Source organism: Castanea sativa, chromosome 1 (genome assembly GCF_040712315.1).
Source record: "Castanea sativa cultivar Marrone di Chiusa Pesio chromosome 1, ASM4071231v1".
NCBI lineage: Eukaryota > Viridiplantae > Streptophyta > Magnoliopsida > Fagales > Fagaceae > Castanea > Castanea sativa.
The window spans coordinates 38,550,452-38,573,455 of NC_134013.1; the positions used below are offsets into that span (position 1 = coordinate 38,550,452).

The window sequence follows — 23,004 nt, forward strand, 5'->3', positions numbered from 1 at the left end:
AAAGCTCTTTGAACTCAGCTGTGGTCGAGCCTCCCTTCTCTTCTTACTCCTCTGCATTCTCTCTCTGTCATCTCTAGACCATGGAATTGTGAGCTTGGGCATATGGGGAATGTGATCCATAGATTGATTTGGTTGTGTCTAGGTCTTTGATGGCTTCATGATGGACTGGTTGTAGTTGTTCAGGTTTCAAGGTGAGGCATGGATTGGGTTTGTACGCTTGGTTAAGAGGGGTTTTGGGTGGGGGATGAATCAGGTTTATTGGGGATTCAGCCACTGTGTACGGTGGTCAAGGGTGGCAGTGGTGCCTTCGGATTTCAGGGTTTGCTTAGGTGGTGGCACTAACAGATGGTGTTGCCTTTAGGGTTGTATGATTGCTGCCAATGGCAGCATCGGTCAAAGAAGTAGAGCGGGAGAGGCAAGAAAAGTAAATATTAATAATAAAAATAACTTGTTTAATGAGAAATAGATTGAAAAAATGGAGTTTTGATGCAAAACCATGTGGCCATGTGAAAAATAAGCAAAGCTAAAATAATAAAATTAGCTTTTTTTATTAAGTTTGGATAAAATTTTGCAATGTCCATTGTGAACGTTCTAAGCTCCCACAATCCAATAAGGAAAACTTCAATAATTAGCCTTTGTACCAAATATCAATTGAAAACTGCATTTAGATCCTCTCCATTTCAAAGTAAATGGAGAGTGTCTAAGAGTAGGCTTCACACATGAAATTGGTCCAACGGCTCAGATAGGCTCTAGATAGATCATAGATGTCTCTCTCTCTCTGAATAAGAGATCTCATTTTCATAATTTCATCTATGTGAGAAGCTTTACTCTTCACAAAATGCTCTCTACGTGTTTGAAAATTGTACTGAAAGTCCTTCGTAAACTGTAAAAGATCCCTTCTTTTTTCTTTGCGAGTACCATGCAACTGGTCCCAGGGCATAGAAAAACATGTAGTCACCAAACTCCAAAGGCGCCCGAATTAGCAGGGCTGAAAATTAGGTACTAGTCTACAGGTACTAATACCGATGATGGTCCCAAGAGACTTTATAGGAGTTTCTGTCCGCAACGACCTGCAGTTATTTACTCAAATCAAAATGGGAAAAATAAGTTTCAACCTTTAATTACCAAATTCAAGCATTAACAAGTAAAGACAATATTGTGAAATTGTCCCTAGACTTCTCTTACTTAACTACCTTGCTAAATTGAAGGCCGAGTTTCGTGTGGAGATGATAGACGGTATCTACCTCCCATCAACAAGAGTTCTAGTTCTAGCTTAGCCTGTGATATTAACAAGTAAAGAAGACTAACCTGCTCAATCTTTGCAGCCTTTCCGTTGTCAACATGAGCTGTGAAAAAAACTCCTTTTGACCACACCATCAATTCAAATCTCGTTATCTTTCTGAGGCAATGAATCATTTATTCCATTGGCACAAACCAGGACGTACATAAGCAAAATGATTATGGAAATGAGAAAAATTGATCCAACAGTTTATGTACAAGTGAAACTGCGAGTCACGCCTCAACATGAATACAGTGTTACACACAATCTTGAAATCTGCCGTACTCTCTCTCTCTCTCTCTCTCTCTCTCTCTCTCTTAAAGACAAAGCTACCTCAACATGAATACAGTGTTACACACAATCTTGAAATCTGCCGTACTCTCTCTCTCTCTCTCTCTTAAAGACAAAGCTACCGCAAACCTGGGAAATCAATAAAATTTCTATACTTATTTCCATAATGCTCCGGTACAAGTAACTAGCCCCTTACATATTTGTGATGTACAAGGGCTTAGCAAGCACGTGCCTCTGCAACCGGCAGCCGCCTAGAGACTGGTAAACAACCACCAGAAACTTTCAAGGATGCAAAAAGACAAGATAGCCTTGCTATCATTGGCCGAGCCTTTGCTGCTTTGGGGACCATGGCCAGCTGCTTACCAGTATCACCATCATAATTGCCGTGATACCCTTCAAGATCAGCTTTTGTTATCAGAACTGCATCCCCTGAAGGAGAGCATGCAATTGTAGATGATTCGCGCTTGCTGTACTCTTGAACAGCCTGCTTATGATAATGATTAACATAGAAACAAGAAGCAAAATGTTATTTTGTATCAAAAAAAAAATATAGATATATATATATACACACACAAATTTGTACAGACTGGACAAGAAGAACACATCTCAACCCCACAATGCAAGGCAACATAAAAGAGGCGACAACAACATTCTCCATATTCCAGTGCCATCAAACTAATTTTTCCCTAAAGAAGAAAAGGGAAGGGGAATGGGGCCTGAAATTTTTCAGAACTTATGGACATTCTCCATCACATTGAAATTTTTAGGCCACCTTATTACTTACCTTCCACTGTGAGGGCGCTAGCAGCACCCGAGGTCTTCTAGACCGCACATATTCCAGGGCATCAATAGGTGTCATGTGCTTGTACCTCACCTGCAAAAAGTAAATAAATCAACTCTATAACATTCACATTATCCAACATTAAGGGGTAGCAATTGATTGAGAACCACGCTACATGAAGTAGAGCTCACTAGTTTGAATCTCCCTTTCCCTCACCCCTTTGGGATAAAACTTTAAAATATATATATATATATATATATATATATATATATATATATATATATATATATATATATGACGTCCAAAAGGAGCACTTAAAAAAAATTAAAAAAAAAACAATGGTCCAAAAGGCATATGTAGATATAGATATTCAGATCCCAATATGCACATTTTCAAAACCAAATCAACATGCAGCCTATGCAGGGGAATAAAATATTACCAAATAGCAAAGAACAATGGTTGTACTCCTTCCTCGCCCAGCTTTACAGTGAACATATGTAGTTCGACCAGAAGATGCATTCTCTGCATCCATAAAGCAAACAGAAAATAAAATTAACTTTCATCAACACACCACAGAGCCAAGGAATTATGACAAAAGCAGAGAGATAAATTCACTCACGGTGAATGAAGTCCACAGCTTGGCTAATATCCACAAATGAAGGAGCAAAGAGATAATCTCTTGTGGGAATTACTAGGTGGTCAATCTCATGAGCCTGAGAACCATTAATCAATTAGGAAGAACAAGTGTATGTGTATCTCCAGCAGTGAAATAGAAATTCTGGTTATTTAAAATGCTAAGTAATCAACATTCTGTTATTCACATAGATGCCTACAATTCAATAAATTCATAAAATGTTCCATGAAACCAGAACGGGAAATAAAATTATACTTTTAAGCCATAAACCAAGAATGTACAATTTTTTTTATAAAAAAAAAAGGGGGGAAATTTCTTACATCTAATCATAAAATCATATGACAATAGTGATTTTATTAGTTCATAAGATCCAAATAAAAGTGAATAAAGAAACAAATGGAAGAGAGTAGAGAGAGTATACAAGATACAAGGATGTGGGAACCAAAGTTTCATAAGGTTCATTCAAAGTAATGACACCACCCACACCAAGCTGCTTCAACCGTGGAACATCTTTGGGAAATGGAACCGCACCCAGCAGCAAGAACTGAAAAAAACCACAACAAATGAGATTAGCGAATTAAACAAATTTTCAACTCAATGCATACCATCTTCTACAAACAAAACACACTAATCACCTAAGCCCACAAGCAGCCACAATTATTTGGCTATTGATAAAAACTAAAAAAAGAAAGAAAAAGAAAAGAAGAAGCATAAACCCTTGTTTGGTCGGTGAGAAATCAGAGCAACAATTTAATTCAAATTCAAATTCAAATTTAAAGTCAACTAATTCCCAATGCAAAACCTTAATTTCTTTTCTTTTCTTTTATTTTGGGGGTAAAATCGATCAATCAAATAAATAAATAAATAAAATTGGGAAACATTTGAGAGCAAGAGGCAGAGGCAAAGGCAGCGATGAATGACCTGGTCAACTTGGTCCCACCATCGGAACTCGGACTCGATCTTGTTGCGAAGCACATTATACAAAAGGGTAGGGTAAAAGAGGATCCGAGCACCGGCTCCGACGATGGCTCTCTTGGCGTCAACGCTCCTCACAATATCAATCTGCCTCCCCGAAACGCCGTCGTCTGCTCCATTTTCACACTCGTCTAATTCCTCGATCTTCATCAGATAAACCCACCACTGCCACTTTCTTGCGCTACTACTAATAATAATTTTTCTTTTTTGTTGCTTATCCGTCGGAATTTGGAGACAAAGAGGAGTCGGAGGGATTTTGTTTTTTTGAATTTTGTAAATAATGCAAACTTGGGGGACTGCTTTCTAATTTTGAAGAGTAGAGAGAGATGTGAATTGTGATGTGTACGTGAGAGCCCGAGAGAGGGAATCGGATATTGTAGGGAACCGAATATATGTGGAAACTCAAGAAATACTCAAAACTGGCCTGCTTGTTGAATAATATGTGAGTGTCACTGTCTCTCACGTGTCACCTTCCACACAATGCTAAATTCTTTACTTAGCCATTAAGCTTATTATTATTATTATTATTATTATATAAAGATTTGAGCAATCGTACCGACATAAAATAAATAAATAAATAACAATTTCAAATTTTTAACTAATTTTTATTAATTCTTATTTAGATTCAATATTATTAATATTATTTTTTTATTTACTATTAACCATTTACCACATTACTAGTTATCAAATTATTTTTGTCTTTAACTTTCTCCTAAAGTTTGGTTCAATAACAGGGGCAGATTCACGGCCAAAATTAGAAATTAATATCGTTTTTCAAACAATATAATTAGTAGGCACTGTTTTCAACTATATTTTTTTACTAGCATCTCGAGTTTAAAAGACTCAATTTTTGGCCTATAAATCGAGTTTGTAAGACTCGATTTTCATGGTCTGATCACGTCTGATGTGGCATTTTTTCCACGTGGTGACCACTTGAAAATCAAGTCTCTAAGACTCGATTTATAAGCCCACCCTTTAACCCTACGTATTCAGCCTCCTTACACTACAAACCATTTACCCCACCCCACCTTCTCATCAGACTAGAAACCAAAGAACCCACAGCCGCCCGATCCAGCCAGACCACGCCACCACCGCACCACCACGCTAGACCCAAGCCGCCCAACGACCCAGGCCGCACAACCCAAGCCACGCGACCCAGGCATCAACCCGGCGAGGTGAGGTGAGCTCTCTCTCCTTAGATTCTTTCTCTCTCTGATCTGATTTGGGTTTTCAAGTTCAGTTTTTAGTCAAAATAGAAAAACCAAGAAAAATTGTTTCATTGTTGAATAAATAGCGAATGTGTTTCATTGTGCTGGGATTGTTGTGTTTTTTGGATTTCTTAAATTTTTTTTTGGTATTTCTGGGAATGGCTTGTACATGAGAGACTTGAGACTTAAAAATTTTTTGGTTTATAAATCAAATCTTAGAAACTCACTTTCTAGGTGGATGCCACGTAGACAAAACGCCACATCAGATGTGATCAAACCATGGAAACCGAGTCTTTGAGACTCGATTTATAGGCCAAAATCGAGTCTTTGAGACTCGAGATGTTAGTAAAATATATACTTTTGAAACCATGCCTACTAACTATATAGTTGGGAAAATGGGCTTAATTCCCAATTTTGGCCGCAGAATTCACATTGAAAGTAGGGCAGTCACAGGACCACCCTAACCTAAAAGAAATATTATTATTACTATTATTATTATTATTATTATTATTATTATTATTATACCCTTAAAAAAATTATGACTACTCTAAATTTTTTTTAGGCCCAACACAATTAAACTATGAACAAAATTTGGTAACAAACTTTTTTTTTTTAGAGGGGGGGGGGGTAACAAACTTAGTTGGAGACTAAAGTTACAACTCCATTTAATATTTGTTTGGCTAAAATGCAAAAACTGACCCTCTAACTTTCTTTAAATTTTATTTCAATCATCTAACTTTACTTTCGTTCATTTCAGTCCTCTAAGTTTCAGAATTATTCAATTAAGGCATTTCCATTAACTTTTGTTAAAATTTTTTGAAAAAAAAATCTGGAAAATATTTTTCAACCATTAATTGAATTTTTTTAATGTAAAAAATTTATAAAATTGAAAAATTAACCAAAACATATAACAAAAGTTGATAGAAAATCCTTAATTGAATAAACTTGAAAGTTAAAAAATTGAAATGAACAAAAGCAAAATTAGAGGACTGAAATGAAATTTGAAGAAACTTAGAGGGTCAGTTTTTTATTTTATCCTATTTGTTTTTATTGGATATGAATTTTTTAACAAATTCGCCATTAGATTACATAATCTTTTTATATCCTCCATACTTGCAAACTTTGAATAAAATCAAAGATCAATAACTATGTCATCAATAAAATATTTAAATTTTGAGTTTTTGTAGTCTAAAATTATATTAAAAAACTTGGGATAATTACAATAAACCCACCTGTGATTTGGCTTGAAATCACTTTACTTACCCGTAGTTTGAAAAATATCATTTTACCCACCGGTGGTAAACTCCATTTGTTTTCCGTAACCCAGCTCTGTTAAAAACAGGGGGTAAACATGTATTTTACTTTTCTTTTATGTCTCTCTCCTCCCAACACATAAAAAATAAAAGAAAAGAATCTCTAAAAGGATTTTGTAGAATTTAAGAACAAATTCTCCATTAGATTACATAATATTTTTATATCCTCCATACTTGCAAATTTTGAATAAAATCAAAGATCAATAGCTATGTCATCAATAAAATATTTAAATTTTGAGTTTTTGTAATCTAAAATTATATTAAAAAACTTGGGGTAATTACAGTAAACCCACCTGTGATTTGGCCTGAAATCACTTTACTTACCCGTAGTTTGAAAAATATCATTTTACCCACCGGTGGTAAACTCCATTTGTTTTCCTTAACCCAGCTCTGTTAAAAATAGGGGGTAAACATGTATTTTACTTTTCTTTTATGTCTCTCTCCTCCCAACACATAAAAAATAAAAGAAAAGAATCTCTAAAAGGATTTTGTAGAATTTAAGAACAAATTCGCCATTAGATTACATAATATTTTTATATCCTCCATACTTGCAAACTTTGAATAAAATCAAAGATCAATAGCTATGTCATCAATAAAATATTTAAATTTTGAGTTTTTGTAATCTAAAATTATATTAAAAAACTTGGGGTAATTACAGTAAACACACCTGTGATTTGGCCTGAAATCACTTTACTTACCCGTAGTTTGAAAAATATCATTTTACCCACCGGTGGTAAACTCCATTTGTTTTCCGTAACCCAGCTCTGTTAAAAACAGGGGGTAAACATGTATTTTACTTTTCTTTTATGTCTCTCTCCTCCCAACACATAAAAAATAAAAGAAAAGAATCTCTAAAAGGATTTTGTAGAATTTAAGAACAAACATAATTTTGCTCAAGAACCCTAAATGTCTATGTAACGCTAAGAAGAAAATATCATTAAAGGTAACAATCACTTACTACTCTTTCCATTACTTCTTATTTGATTTTATTTCTTTCTCACACACACACACACACACACTGTGTGTGTGTGTGTGTGTGTGTTCAGTCTATGTCTCTCTCTCATCTCCCAAACTCTGGTTTAGATAGGCGGTAGCTTTGGGTCACGATTGCGACAATGGAGGAGCCGAGGGTGGCTATATGGGTTTGGGTTTTGATTTGTGAAGGAGGAGCATGACTGATTTAGGTCTGGGTTTTGAGGAGCATGATGTGTAGTTTGCAATTTGGGTTTTGGAGGTGGTCGATCTGAGATTTTGGGTTGTTACGATGGACGTGGCTTGGTTGCGGTGTCATCATGGGTGTGGTAGATCATCAGTGTTGCTAGTCGTGTCTCCATTCCTTTACTCAAACCCAAATCCATGATAAGCATATCATTTTCTTAGGAATGAAGTGAGCATCACCCATAAACCCATTCAACAGATCAACCATTGAAGATCATGTCTTCTTACATCCAGTTTTCACGTTGCTAGGAACAAAATTTGATGTCATTGGCCATCATTTAGGGTTTGTCTGTATGTATTAAATATCAATGAGTCAATGATAGTAAAAGTTTCTATGTGTCTAGAAGTTGGATTTTCTCTCTAATTTCTCCTACACAGTAGAATTAGGTTGTTGGGTTATTTTTTTGGGGTTTGGGAAACAGGTTGAGCGAGCGTGAGGATGGAGGATTTGGCTCAATCGTGGACTCGGCTTACTCTTTCAGATAGAAAGGGGCCAGGTTGTTGTCTGCTTGATGAAGATAGAATCAAGGACTTCTCCATAGCCGCGAAGTTTTTTACTAAGCGAGTCATCAATATAGAGGTCATTGCCAAGACCTACCTTTACCACGTTATGGAGAACCAGAAACGGTTTCAAGATTCAACATTTCGGAGACCATAAAATCCTTTTCACCTTTGACAATAGTGAGGATGTGGATAGGATTTTAAAAGGCGAACCATGAAGTTTTGACAAACACCTGGTGGTAATGAGTCGATATGAGAATGAGTCCTCACTCCAAGATATAAAATTTGATAAGACAAAGCTATGGGTTCAGGTTCATGGAATTTCGATTAAATATATGACAATTTAGGCGGCGAAGAAAATTTGTAATGTATTGGGGGAGGTCTTCATGCTGACGGATCCAAAACTATATGATAGGGGTCACTTCATACGAGTTCAGGTATCCATCGACCTGTCCTTGCCTCTATGCCGTGGAAGACTAATATCAGTGGGTGAAGGAAAGCAGGTGTGGATTTCCTTTAAGTACGAGAGATTGTCTAATCTGTGCTACTGGTGTGGGCAATTTACTCACGATGACAGAGGCTGTAAGCTGTGGATTGATAGTGAAGGCACACTCACACTAGAACAGCGTGAGTTTGGACCAAATCTTAGAGCACCTCCTTTTGTTGCTGCAAGAAAGAGTGTAATCTAGGTCCTTGGATTCTATGCCGCAAAAAAAGAAGATGAGCTCAAGTACACCGGTTCATCGTGAGCCATGTCGGAAAGCTGTTTCTGGAAAAGGAAAAGCACCGGAGCAATCTCAAAGTGTAACGGCTAGCAGTGATTATAGCATTGAAGTTGGAAATTTTTCCTCATCAATGCGTACTGATGTGGGCACAGTTATTAGGGAGGATTCAGTTTTCCAAAACCAAACTGATGGGATAATCATTGAGGAAATAAAGACTCCTACTAAAATTGAAACAGGTTTGAAAGTAAATAATGAGGAGATAAGCTTGGCTGAGGAGTTTGGTGCAGCTAGGTTATTGGGTTCGAGTAAGAGTACTCTCAAAAACACTAGAGCACGTGACTGCTTAAGTGACAAACCACAACTTAATAAGTCACGCGCTCTTCATGAAGCTAGTGTTCACAGACAACAAACTACTTGTGCAGCTACAAACTAGACCCATAGAGAGTGAAATAAGTCTAGGGACAAAACAATAGCAAGTTCTCAAACTTCAGGAAAAAAAAATTGTAGGTGTAAAGGCAGACCATAGCGAAGTATCGGCAAAACAGTTTTAGGCCTCCCTCAGTGAAGGGAAAAACCTTTTATTATGGCGGGAGCTGGTGTTCAGCCCCGTCAATAGCAATGAGTTGTTTAGCATGGAACTGTCATAAGCTTGGGAACCTAAGTACAAGTAGAGAGCTTGTAGATATCATACGGGCAAAAGATTCTACTGTGGTGTTTTTAGCCGAGACACTTACAAATGATGCAAGGCAAGATTTTGTTCAAAGGAGTATTAGTTTCAATCATCGTTGGGTTGTGCCAAGAGTGGGAAGGAGTGGTGGATTAGTTCTCTATTGGAGAGCGTCCATAAATATAACTGTGGAAGGTTCCGAAAAAATTAACAAAGCATACAAAGCCGAAGGAATAGAAGCTTTGGCAGCACTGAAAGTTCTACCATTTGTGCATGAACTTGGTTTTCAAAGCATTATTCTCAAAGGTGACTCTCTTGGTCTGAATCAAGTTTTGAAGTTAGAGGAGCATTCTCTATCCCGAGTGGGGCTGCTGGTAGAGGATGTGAAGGTGTTTGCAAAAAAATTTGTAAGATTGTTGTATTCTCATATTAGGAGAAACGGCAATGGTGTAGCTCATAGTCTGGCGAAACATGCTATACGCACACCAGATTTTCAAGTATGGATGAAAGATGTCTCATCACATATTGTTTCTATTTTACAATTGGATGTAGTTGACTTAAGTTAATAAAATCATACAGATTCCTTCTCAAAAAAAAAAAAAAAAAAAAGAGTCAATGATAGTGGAAGTCTTGGATTGGGTCACGGATGATTGAATTTCTTGGTTTGAGTTTTGCATTTGATTCAAGCCTATTTTTATGGGAATTTGAAAGTTGGAATGAAGGGTGGAATCACCGTGGTGCTTGGATATTTTGTGGGTTTTTTATTTACCTTTGAAATCTGAATTTTCTTTTTACATATTTTATAGGTATAAAGATTTGATTCTATTGCTAAATCCTGAGATTTTACATAGGTTTTTGTTTGATTTTACAAAACCATCCCTTTTTAATCTTTTTTATCTTGTCTTTTTATGTCTTTTTCTGTTTTGGGAGGAGAGAGACATAAAATAAGAGCAAAAATACATGTTTATCCCTGTTTTTAAGTAAGGTGGGTTGTGGAAGACAAACTGAACATAACTCAATGAAAAAGCTCAAGAAAAGTTTTATTGAACTAAAATTTTGAAAGAAATGTAACTTGCAGCATTGATAATGAGACTATCATACAACAATTTCAAAATAAGAAAACTCATAAAATGAAATTGTAAAACTTTAGGTATTTGAGTTTTTTCTGTCAATATATGTTCTCATTTTATTAGATTTTTTATAATTTAAGTTTCTTAAAAACCATTCTGGAAAAATTTCCTAAAGCTGCCAGAGTTCAGTAAGGTTGATGAAAAACTAATAAAAATAATGTCACATACTCTGTACATTTCACAATTTTTATTTATAATCGATTGAAATAATTAATTGTAATTAATGTAACATTACTTCATTAAAACTACTAATTCTATCATTTTTTTATACATCTATAATAACCTTCCACTTCTAAAGTTGTGAACATTGTGATGAAAGAACACAACTTTGGTCCAGTGTGCAACACTGGACCAAGCCTTGCCCATTATGAAAATTTTTATGTTACAGAGTTATTGAAAGAGTAAAACGCTAGATAGATAAGATTTGGGTAAATTCCACTAACTTCCCTTAGGTTTTTTAAAATGACACTCCTCAAACGCTTAATGAAATACCACTCCTTCATTGTGATTTGCGTCAATATAGTAGTTAATGCCTCTTGGTATTTCTAATTGAAAACTTCAAGCTCAAATCCCCCCTCCTTCAACCATATTTTATTCCAATATAAAAATATGGTTGCACTCTAAATTTTATCTATTATACAATGCGTCCCATAACTACATATTATTGCATTTAACACCCCACCCCCACCTTGAAATATTACATAGTGAAAGAAAAACATTAGGTTTATGTCACTTTATTAACACTACATCTTAAATCCTAAAGTCCCCAATTTAATCTTTTGATTATTTTTATATTCTTATAGAATATAATTCAATTGAATATAAATATTTTAGTAACTCTTTACTAAAATAGCTAGGTCTAATATTCTTGATGTAGGACACAATTTACTGTTTAATTATTGTAATTTATTATTTTTGGTATTTTTATGTAAAAACGTTATTTTAGGTTTATGTGATTTATTTCCTTATTTTTAGGTACATTTAATGTTTTTTAGGTCAAATTTGATTCCTGATATGGCTAGGTATCAATTAGGAGTTATTTTAGAATATATTTTTTTGTCTATCAAGTTTTATGGAGCCCTTAAATAGGCTCTTAAATCTGTAAACGTTTTTAATAGATTATTGAATAAAAATCAGAAAATGTGAGGCTTTGCTCTCTTTTGGTTCTTCAAGAACTGTGAACTTATCAGGGATTCTTCCTTGTGGCGTTCAAACTTTATACCTTCGGTTCGTGATTCTTTATAATCATTGGGTCAAGGTCAACTTATACCTTTGGTTCGCATTTCGATTATAAATGTTGGGTCAGTGTTTCTATCAAAAATCTGAATTTTAGCTTTCTTGGGCAAGTATTCCAATATTTTTGTTAGGTCTCAAAGCGTGTCGATTGAGGTTCGCATCATTTGGTATTAAATATTCCAATATTTTTGTTGGGTCTCAAAACGTGTCGATTGAGGTTCACATCATTTGGTATCAGAGCACAGGTTCTAAAATCAGTTTTTTATCATTTTATCTTTTGTTTCCTGTTATCATCCAAAAAAAAAAAGTAAAAAAAAAAGAGATGGTAATTATTGAGAACATTGTGGAAGATTCAATTGAGGTCAAATATGAGGATGAGTCCACAACTCACAATCCTCAAGTCTCAGTTGATTTGTTAAAGATGACTATACAATATGTTGATTTTCTTGGAGTAGAAAATTTTAATTTTATTATCAACCCTTTGTTGATTGATGTTGCGAATAAATTGAAAGTAGATGAGAAGAAATTTTCTATTACACTTTTTGAAGGATTCAAGTTTCACAACTGGATCAAGTCATTAAAGCATTCAAAGTATTTGTTTATTTGGAGCGGAAGATTTCAGATTTCAAAGATGAACTCGAGGACGAGTTTGTTCCAAGTGGAGGGGTCTGATGTAGGACATAATTTACTGATTAATTATTGTAATTTATTAGTTTTGGTTTTTTTATGTAAAAACGTTATTTTAGGTTTAGGTGATTTATTTCCTTGTTTTTAAGTGCATTTAATGCTTTTTAGGTCAAATTTGATTCCTGATATGGTTAGGTATCAATTAGGAGTTATTTTAGGATATATTTTCTTGTCTATCAAGTTTTATAGAGCCCTTAAATAGGCTCTTAAGTCTGTAAACGTTTTTAATAGATTATTGAATAAAAATCAGAAAATGTGAGGCTTTGCTCTCTTTTGGTTCTTCAAGAACTATGAACTTATCAGGGATTCTTCCTTGTGGCATTCAAACTTTATACCTTCGGTTCGTAATTCTTTATAATCATTGGGTCAAGGTCAACTTATACATTTGGTTCGCGTTTCGATTATAAACGTTGGGTTAGGATTTCTATCAAAAATCTGAATTTTAGCTTTCTTGGGCAAGTATTCCAATATTTTTGTTGGGTCTCAAAGCGTGTCGATTGAGGTTCGCATCATTTGGTATTAAATATTCCAATATTTTTGTTGGGTCTCAAAGCGTGTCGATTGAGGTTCGCATCAATTCTAAACAATCAATTCTCATTACATCTGTTTCAATGAGATGTTTCATCTTTGTTATTGAGATTATGGGTTCCATGTTAAGGTATAATTTTCCCAACACACTACATGTGATTACCCAATGTACTTAGATATTGACCATTCACTCTAGCATGCATCAAAGTTACCTACATTTCACTTTTGAGTTCACATTTCTCTCAAGATTGAGAGTTAATGCATTTAGCAATCATGAGGTTGTTTGTTCAGGTCTTAGTAGTTTATCACAGTGGTCCTTTAAATGTATTCCAAATATATCTACATATCCATAAGAAGTATTCACTTCCATGATTAAGACAAATCATCATAATTTATATGTTATAGTATTATCAAATGAAATACCTAATTTCATCAATAACTACGTACCAAGATTTATGAGTTTGTAAGAAATTTGTGATTTAGATCTTTTGTATATGAATCTCATTCACACGCAATGCATCACGTGGATTACATGTAACGTCCAAAGAGTTCATGCTCAAATAGTCTTAGAAAATAAAATAAATAAAAATTTCTTGATCAAAGAATGTCATACAAATTGGATTTTAGGGCACTACTCCTAACATAACTCATCTATAAACTATTTGATGTGAAAGTTTTTTGTATTTTAACATTATACACCAAATATAAGTTTATGGATCTAATAATACATAACATTTAATTAATATGAAATTTGGCATGTCTATTAAATAGAACGAGAATATTTAATTAATGGTGGAATTTTTAAAAATATTAATCCAATAAAAATTTATTGAGTTATGACATTAACAAAGAGTTAAATTTGGTGTAATTGAACTCAATCCAAATATAAATACACACACACATATATCGAAAAATTCACCCCAAGAGCTACACCAGGCATGCATATTTTAACAATGTTTCAGCAATAAATTTTTTATTTAATGAGTATTTTGTAAAATTCACTGCAAAGAGTTACATTAGGCATGTATATTTTTGCAATATTACACTACTAAATAATTTTATTTATTAAACTTGTATTTCAAAAAATCTGTCATTGGACTATATTTTGTTTTTATACCTTCCATACTTGTGAAATTTCAAGATGATCAAAACTCAGTATCTTTTTATTAACAAAATGTTTACATTTTAAGTCATTTGTATTTTTTTTATTGTACATGAAATATGAATTTATGGATTAAATAGTAAATAATTACACCTATCAATATGGAATTCAAACAAGGGAATCATAAAAAATCATTCCAATAAAAAATTATTAAGTTAAGTTGGCAAAGAATTACACAATACATAACTTGGACTTAATCATATATTTCGAACAGCAAATAAAGAAGAAGAAAAAAAAAATTGTGTTGGCAGAGAAAATGGAAAAGGGTGTTGGCAAAGAATAAATATAAATTTGTACCGCAATAAAAAAAAATGATAGGCATGTGTTATATATTCTATTTGGAACTCAAAGCTTGTGTATTAAATTTTAATTAAATCTATTTTTTTTTTCTTTTAAAAAATAATTATTCTTTTTTTTTTTTTGCACAAAAAATTTTCAATTTATTATGACACTGTTATAAATATATTAAAAATTTTCAATCATATTCTAGGTAGATTTTTTTTTTCTAATAAACTTTAATTTGTCAAATGCCAAATAATTTAAAAATAAAAGAAGAATGTCAAAGAAATAAAAATTGATCAAACAGGGAGTGATATTTATATATTTCTTAACCTCGTTCTTTGTTTTTCACTATCTTTATAGACATCTTTGGGAAATGAGGTTTGAAAGGCCAATGGAAATTCACATCAATTCCCTTTTCCTTCATTTTTCTTAATTTCCCTTTCATTTTTCATGAAAAGTGTCTGTTTTATGGATTGTGATGATGCCGAAAAATCACCAGTAAGTCGCAAGCACTCCTCTCGCCAAAGCAACACCTGCAAAAGATGAAAAAAGAGGACCTAAAAGAGAGCACCGGTGTGGTGCCGGCCAAAAACCCTCCGAAGGTCAAGTTAGAGCTTTATTCTTCAACCCTAGAATGCCAGAGTTGAGATAATCGTGCGTACCTTGATACTAGGGTTTCTGGGGTATTTATATTGGCGTAGAATTTCCTTTCCCTTTAGGATTCTACTTCCTTCTTGAGCCCTTTTCCATATAGGAGTCTTCTTATTATGGTCGAACGTGTAACACAAGAATTCCAGGCGTACACGCTTGTGTGGAGATAAAGCAAAGTCAAGTCAAACACGTCGTGTGGCAAACAGCTAAGGATTTACAATTAATTAAATAACAGACGGGTACTCAATGATCGGAACCGTCGTATACGTATAGCCACGGTATTAATCCGTCTACACCAATTCCGTTCATCTAGGACGGAGGAAAGATCCGTCTTATATTTTTCATCCTCTTCAGTTGCCCCCTTCACTCCTTGGATCCGTCTTTCTAAACTAGACGGATTCAGGGAGTGACAAGCAGATTTGTTAAGATATGACGGATCCGGAATATGAAGGACACGTGGCTTGTAATTATGACGAGGGACACGTGGCCCCTAGTGATTAGCTGTTCCCCTAAAACAAGGCGTCCCCTCGTATTCTGCGCCCTTCACTCTATAAAAACCTGCCTTTTCTTCCTTCATTTTTCTCTTCCTACAGAAAACTTGCAACCAGAGCGCCACCGTCATCCATATCGTGCATTCGTGTCGTCCTTCTACTTTGTCCGTCATTTCGGTTTTGCTCAACTCAATCCGGTATGTACTCCTAACCTTTCTTCCGTCCATTTCTTTATTATTATTTTTATTTTATATATATGCAACTTCTCTAGATTCGTCAGTCTTAGGTCATACCGTCATAAATGTAGGTTATGTCTAGTGCGTCAAGTAACCAATCGTTTGTCCGCGACGGGGCGGGCTACAATGAGAGATTCCCATCAGGTCCAAACGATCCTGACACTTCAAGTGAAGAGAGGAATCCGTCCAGTACCTCTTCTTCCTTAGATGATGAAGGTCTGGAGGCGGAGAGTTCAGAGTCGTCGAGTAGTAGCTTACACGGCGTGGATCCCCCAGTTCAATCGGTGATTGGTCCGGACGGTCTTAGAGAATTCGTCATGTTACCCCTCTGGACGGTGAATGACTTTAGGTAGTCAATCATTGAGTCTCACCTCAAAACACTTAGAACCAACTACCAAATACCAGATAACGTCCGTCTACGTCTCCCCCACAAGTCTGAGAAGTGTTACTACAGGGGGGTCGACGGTGCTGGAATCTACGAGCAAGCCATGAAGGCAGGGCTCAGATTCCCTTTGAGTTCTCTCCACCGTCGCCTGCTTCAATACCTTGGCCTATCCGTCACTCAGATCTCCCCAAATGCCTGGAGAGTATGCATAGGCGTAGAGGTTTTATATGGAGCCATGTCTGACGGCGCCAGAAGATTGACGGTGGAAGAATTCTTCCACTGTTACCGTCCGACGGAGATCGTCAAATCAAAAGGAATGTACAGTTTCCTAGACAGGAGTCGGTTATTGGGGCTAGTCAGTGATACGCCGAACTCCAATAGGGATTGGAAAAGTAGATACTTCTTTTTGGAGGGGGATGAATGGATGTGTCGTCCAGGAGATGACACGTACATACCCGTCGACACCACATGGGGCATAATGCCTCCGTCGGGTATGCTATTGCTTCGGTTTCCGTCTAATTGAACCTTGGAAGTTATATCATTCATTTTAACTTCATTCATTTTTTTTTTAAGTCTAACCGTCTTTTTTGTAGCTCGGGACCGTCCACAAGTTACCTTAGAGCAGTGGAGCTTCTTGGAGAGAATCTTCAACAAGACGAAGCTTCAAGAAAGGACGTGGGCACAACTCGTCACTCCCGATACCCTGCATTGGTATTGTGACGGTCCTGAACCTTCAGCCGCCGCCCGTCGTTACGATAGTAGAGTACGTAAACGTAAGTCCGTGGTAAATATGTCCGTCTTTTTGTATTGTTTCTGTTTACTACTCTTGCCTTTCCTAACATCCGTCTTTGATTTGCAGAGATGGACGCTGCCAAGAGAAGAGCCTTCATCAAACAACAAGCAGCGAAGAAAAAACAGGAGGCTGGGTCTTCAGCTAAGGCGACGGTTCCCTCTCTTCCGTTAAAACGGAATCAACAAGAGAAGGTGGACCGTCTGCCTAAGAAGCAGAAGACAGAGCCCGTCGTAGCTTTGGAAGCCGAGAAGCCACCCGTCAGGCATGGCAAGGGTAAGGGCTTGATGAAGGGCCCAATTCCTACCGGGGAGAAACCACCCGTTCTCTTCCGAGAAGATTCAAGCTACGCCCTGGAAAAACTTTCCTCCATCCTGACGGCCGACGATTATGAGGACCTCGGCAACCATGCGACGGAGGCGATGGGAGAGACGGGCCTCTTTAACATTGCGCAGGTACTTTCGAGCCCGTCCTTTAACTTTGCAAACTTTTAATATCATCCGTCATTTACGCAGTATTCTATTTTGTTTTCAGGCCATGCTGATGATGAAAGGGCTAATGGGCCGTTGTCTCAATCACGAGATGGTTATGGACCATCTTAGGAAGATAAATAAGACGATGGAGGATGAGTTTCACGACCTGAAGACCTATAAGATCAACACGGACAGAAAGCTCAAGTGCTCGGAGCAAGTTAGGGGTGAGCTGGAGAAGGAAAATGAGCAACTGCGCTAAATCCTAAAGGACAAGGAAAAGGAGCTGACGGATACAAAGATCCAACTCCGTGACGCAAAAGAGGTTGCCGTCCAGGAGTATCGCGACTCCAACCTTCTCCTTGCAGAGCTTGGGAGTTCATTCGCTGACGGATTTGACGATGCCATCTGTCAGGTCAAGTCGTCGTATCCGGACTTGGACGTCTCCCATGTCTCCATTGATGCTCAAGGGCAAACACTCGCACAGTCTGTCCGTTCAGATAGTTCAGACGATGTGCTTGTCGTCCCTGCTCCAGCTGACGAAGGTCAAGCTCTCCCTCCAGTTCAACCAGATGACGATCAGAAGAATGAACCTACATCCCCCAAGCATCAGTAGTAGCCCCTTTATCCGTTGTAAATTTTTTTTATCACGGTCAAAACTTGTACCGTTGTAATCTATTTATTTGAACCGTCATACTTTAATTGTAAACATTTCATTTTATGAAATTTTACTTCGCTTATTTTTGTGAACTTTGTTCCGTCGTATATTATGTGAATATGATAATAATTCTTGTAGGTTGATCCGTCCATTATATGGACTTAGTAGAGGTCCGTCCACTATGTGGACTTAGCCAATGTCCGTCCACTTTGTGGACTTTCAAGGTCTTCACCCTTTTGGATGATCCGTCCATTTTATGGACTTGCTAGGATCTCCATCCTTTTGGATGATCCGTCCACTTTGTGGACTTGTAGGTCTTCATCCTTCTGGATGATCCGTCCATTTTATGGACTTGCTAGGGTCTCCATCCTTTTGGATGATCCGTTCACTTTGTGGACTTGCTAGGGTCTCCATCCTTTTGGATGATCCGTCCACTTTGTGGACTTGCTAGGGTCTCCATCCTTTTGGATGATCTGTCCATTTTGGGGACTTAGGTCGCCATCCTTTTGGATGATTCGTCCACTTTGTGGATTTTGTCGTCATCCTTTTGGATGATCCGTCCACTTTGTGGACTTTTGGTCGTCATCCTTTTGGATGATTCGTCTACTTTGTGGATTTTGTCGTTATCCTTTTGGATGATCCGTCTACTTTGTGGATTTGGTCGTCATCCTTTTGGATGATCCGTCCACTTTGTGGACATTTGGTCGTCATCCTTTTGGATGATTCGTCCACTTTGTGGACTTGGTGGACTTGGTAAATTTTTAGCATCATACACTTTATATGTTCTGAATAAAAACTCTTTTTAGATCAATAGACCATATATTGTTCATGGAAAGGAAAACTTAAGTTCTGATAATTAAAAACAACAACTGTTTAACAATAAAAGGAAATATGGAAAATAAGGAGGTGGGTGTTGTCTCCTACTGCACTACTAGTAGTACTTCTTCAGATGCTCCGTGTTCCACGGATGGCTTAGTTTCCTACCGTCCAACGTCTCCAAATAGTACGTTCCTTTCCTACGCCACGAGATGATTCTGCACGGCCCTTCCCAATTAGGACCCAGTTTTCCTTGGGAGGCATCCTTGGTAGCTTCGAGTACTTTTCGTAACACCAGATCTCCTACCTGGAAGTCCCTGTGGTTGACCTTGGAGTTGTAATGCTTTGCCATCATGTCCTGGTATCAGGCCTTTCTTTGTGCAGCTGTTGCCCTAACCTCGTCTATAAGGTCAAGTTCCAAACGCAATGCTTCGTTATTCTTGCTCTCATCGTAGTTTTCCACATGGTAGCTCGCTAACCCAACCTCTGCCGGTATGAGGGCCTCAGTACCATACGCCAATCGAAACGGTGTCTCTCCCATTGGTGTTCTCGCCGTTGTCCTGTATGCCCATAAAACACTTGGTAGTTCGTCCGGCCAGATCCCCTTTGCCCCCTCGAGCCGGGTCTTGATAATCTTCAACAATGACCGGTTCGTGACTTCAACTTGTCCGTTGGCCTGTGGGTGGGCAGGCGACGAGTAGTGATTTTTGATTCCCAGCTGAGAACAAAAATCCCTAAATGCGTCGTTGTCGAATTGCTTCCCGTTGTCTGAAACTAGCACCTTTGGAATTCCGTATCTGCAAATAATATTTCTCCACACAAAACTACGGACGTTTTTCTCCGTGATAGTAGCTAGAGCTTCCGCTTCCACCCATTTGGTGAAGTAGTCAATACCAACCACCAAGAACTTCAGTTGCCTTACCGCTGTAGGGAAAGGGCCCATGATATCCAATCCCCATTGCGCGAATGGCCATGGAGCTGTAATAGGGGTGAGTTCTTCCGTTGGCTGCCTAATGAAATTTCCAAATCGTTGACACTTGTCGCAAGCTCTAACGTATGTATAGGCGTCCTTTTGCATTGTTGGCCAGTAGTATCTGGCCCGGAGTAGCTTGTGCACTAGAGACCTTGTCCCAGAATTGTTTTCGCAAACCCCTTCATGGATCTCTCTCATCACGTAGTCTGCTTCTTCACGACCGAGACATCTTAGATATGGTCGGGAGAATCCTCGTTTGTAGAGGACGTTTTTGATTAAGACAAATCGGGCTGCTGTAACCTTCAACTTCCTCGCGTTCTCTTTGTCATCAGGCAGCTTGCCCTCCTTGAGATACGCCATGATTGGGGCCGTCCAGCACTCTTCATCGCTTACAGCCTGCATGCTGATATCATCTAGTAACGATGAAATTTGGACAAAGGACAGTACCTGTTCCGGGACGGTCATTGGTTCGGCCGAAGCTGCTTTTGCTAGCCGGTCAGCTTCCTGGTTCTCCTCTCTTGGGATTTGAATCATCGTGAATTGGAGGTCACTCGTTCGACCCTTTACTTCCCCAAGGTACCTTCTCATCCTCTCATTCTTGCAATCATAATTCCCATTCACTTGACTAGTCACGATTTGTGAATCCGAGTAGACGACCGCCTTCCTTGCTCCTGCTGCTATTGCGAGTTCCAGTCCCGCAACAAGGGCCTCGTATTCTGCTTCATTGTTAGTAGTAGGAAAGTCCAGACGGATCATGCATTCAATCTTGTCTCCTTCCGGGGTGTAGAGTACGACTCCCACACCCCCATCGTGCTTATTGGAAGATCCGTCCGTGTGAATTCTCCAAATGGGCGTCTTTTCTGCCCTCTGCTCCTCTGCGGTAGTGAATTCAGCAACGAAGTCCGCCAATATCTATCCTTTTACTACCATCCGTGGTTGATAATGGATATCGAACTCACTCAGTTCTATCGCCCACAGGGCCATCCGTCCAGCCGATTCGGGATTGCTCATTGCTCTCCATAGGGGTTTATCTGTCAGGACGTTTATGGTGTGCGCTTGAAAGTATGGCTTGAGTTTTCGGGCCGCAGTCACTAGAGCAAATGCGAGTTTTTCCATTGGCGGATATCTTTCTTCCGCTCCTCTTAATGCCCGGCTTATGAAGTACACGGGCTTCTGCACCTTTCCTTCTTCTCTGATCAGAGTTGCACTAACCGCTTCCGTGGAGACAGTGAGGTACAGGAACAACTCTTCCCCTGGCACTGATGGCCTAAGCAATGGCGGAGCAGAGAGATATGTCTTTAAATTTTCGAATGCCTTTTGACACTCGTCCGTCCACTCAAAAGATTTCTTTAGCGTTCGGAAGAATGGGAGGCATTTGTCCGTCGCTCTTGACACGAACCTGTTTAAGGCCGCTATCTTTCCTGTTAAGCATTGCACTTCTTTCGCCGTCTTTGGAGGAGATAATTCTATAATCGCCTTTACCTTCTCCGGGTTGACTTCGATGCCCCTCTGGGACACTATAAATCCCAAAAATTTTCCCGCAGTTACTCCGAACGCGCATTTGCTTGGATTCAGCTTCATTTTGTACGTCCGAAGAGTATCAAAAGTCTCTTGGAGGTCTTTTAGATGATTAGTCATCTTGGCGCTTTTTACCAACATATCGTCCATGTAAACCTGCACATTTCTGCCAATTTGGTGCGCGAACATTTTGTTCATCAGCCTCTGATACGTGGCTCCTGCGTTCTTAAGCCCGAAAGGCATTACCTTGTAGCAAAAAAGTCCCTGGCTCGTCACAAATGAGGTTTTTTCCTGATCAGACTCATCCAATTTGATCTGATTGTAACCGGAGAAAGCATCCATGAAGCTCAAAAGTTCATGTCTTGCGGTGGAGTCTACAAGGATGTCAATGCGTGGGAGTGGGTAGTTGTCTTTGGGGCAGGCTCTATTCAGATCCGTGAAGTCAACGCACATCCTCCACTTCCCATTGGACTTCTTGACCATTACTACATTCGCCAACCAATCAGGGTAGTATACCTCGCGTATAAATTCCCTTCTTGTAGCTTCCGCACCTCCTCTGCTATGGCTCGATCTCGTTCTGGGGCAAACACACGTTTTTCTGTTGGATCGGAGAGAAGGAAGGTGATACGTTCAACCTATGAACTATAACTGCTGGATCTATTCCCGGCATGTCCTCGGGACTCCACGCGAAAACATCTTGATTTCTTCTGAGGAATAATACGAGCGCTTGTTGAATTGTCTGGTCGGCGAGGGTGCCAATTCTGGTTGTTCGGCCGGGCCTAGAATCATCCAGTTGAACTTCTTACAACTCTTCTACTGGTTCCGCTGTTGCTCTTTGTTCTTCGATGTTCATTGCTTGTAGGTGGTCGTCCATTCCATCGTTGCGACATAACATTCCCGTGCAGCCACCTAATTTCCCCGCAGTTCTCCAACTCCATATTCGGTAGGAAATTTGATCATTAGATGGTAGGTAGAGGTTACGGCCTTCCATGCATTGAGAGTGGGCCGTCCAAGGATGGCGTTATACGCTGAAGAGCAATCAACCACGAGAAAGGAAACATCCTTGGTTATCTGCTGCGGGTAATCTCCAACCGTCACAGACAATGTAACGACGCCTAAAGGATAAACCCTTGTCCCTCCGAAGCCAACAAGAGGTGCGTTTGTTGGGACCAGTCGTTCTTTGTCAATCCCCATCTGCTGAAACGCGGGGTAATAGAGGATATCTACCGAGCTTCCATTGTCCACCAAAACTCGATGCATGTTATAGTCCCCTGCTTGTATGCTAACCACAAGAGCGTCGTCATGTGGGTGGTGAAGGCGTCGCGCATCTTCTTCCGTAAACTCGATGCTAGGACTTTCTTGTCGTGTCGCTATTGGTGAAGCACCTGTCGACTGGATG

General features: G+C 38.4%; 2 protein-coding genes across 2 annotated transcripts; both read right to left on the minus strand.

Moving 5' to 3' along the window:
• Nucleotides 1–1,444: 1,444 nt before the first annotated feature.
• On the minus strand, nucleotides 1,445–4,369 carry LOC142621742 (phosphatidylglycerophosphate phosphatase PTPMT2). The gene is made up of 7 exons (XM_075795094.1): nucleotides 3,907–4,369; nucleotides 3,407–3,529; nucleotides 2,971–3,064; nucleotides 2,791–2,873; nucleotides 2,355–2,444; nucleotides 1,693–2,054; nucleotides 1,445–1,612 (listed from the first exon to the last, which is right to left on the minus strand). Exons 1-6 carry the CDS (start codon nucleotides 4,108–4,110, stop codon nucleotides 1,788–1,790), a joined length of 861 nt encoding a protein of 286 aa, XP_075651209.1. The 5' UTR covers nucleotides 4,111–4,369; the 3' UTR covers nucleotides 1,445–1,612; nucleotides 1,693–1,787.
• A 15,479-nt stretch (nucleotides 4,370–19,848) lies between these two features.
• LOC142626433 (uncharacterized) lies at nucleotides 19,849–21,725 on the minus strand. Its single transcript, XM_075800256.1, has 4 exons — nucleotides 21,047–21,725; nucleotides 20,239–20,962; nucleotides 20,037–20,124; nucleotides 19,849–19,911 (listed from the first exon to the last, which is right to left on the minus strand). Exons 1-4 carry the CDS (start codon nucleotides 21,723–21,725, stop codon nucleotides 19,849–19,851), a joined length of 1,554 nt encoding a protein of 517 aa, XP_075656371.1.
• Between the last annotated feature and the right edge of the window lie 1,279 nt (nucleotides 21,726–23,004).

What these genes read in the sequence shown, in the direction of transcription:
- LOC142621742 (XM_075795094.1), bottom strand. Translation starts at nt 4,110, where the DNA reads ATGAAGATCGAGGAATTAGACGAGTGTGAAAATGGAGCAGACGACGGC. An exon ending in GGTGGGACCAAGTTGACCAG is followed by an intron (nt 3,530 to 3,906) that starts GTCATTCATCGC and finishes GGTTTTTTTCAG; the next exon opens with TTCTTGCTGCTGGGTGCGGT. An exon ending in TTCCCACATCCTTGTATCTT is followed by an intron (nt 3,065 to 3,406) that starts GTATACTCTCTC and finishes AATGGTTCTCAG; the next exon opens with GCTCATGAGATTGACCACCT.
- LOC142626433 (XM_075800256.1), bottom strand. Translation starts at nt 21,725, where the DNA reads ATGACTAATCATCTAAAAGACCTCCAAGAGACTTTTGATACTCTTCGG. An exon ending in CCTGTGGGCGATAGAACTGA is followed by an intron (nt 20,963 to 21,046) that starts GTGAGTTCGATA and finishes TCACTACCGCAG; the next exon opens with AGGAGCAGAGGGCAGAAAAG. An exon ending in GAAAACAATTCTGGGACAAG is followed by an intron (nt 20,125 to 20,238) that starts GTCTCTAGTGCA and finishes AAATTTCATTAG; the next exon opens with GCAGCCAACGGAAGAACTCA.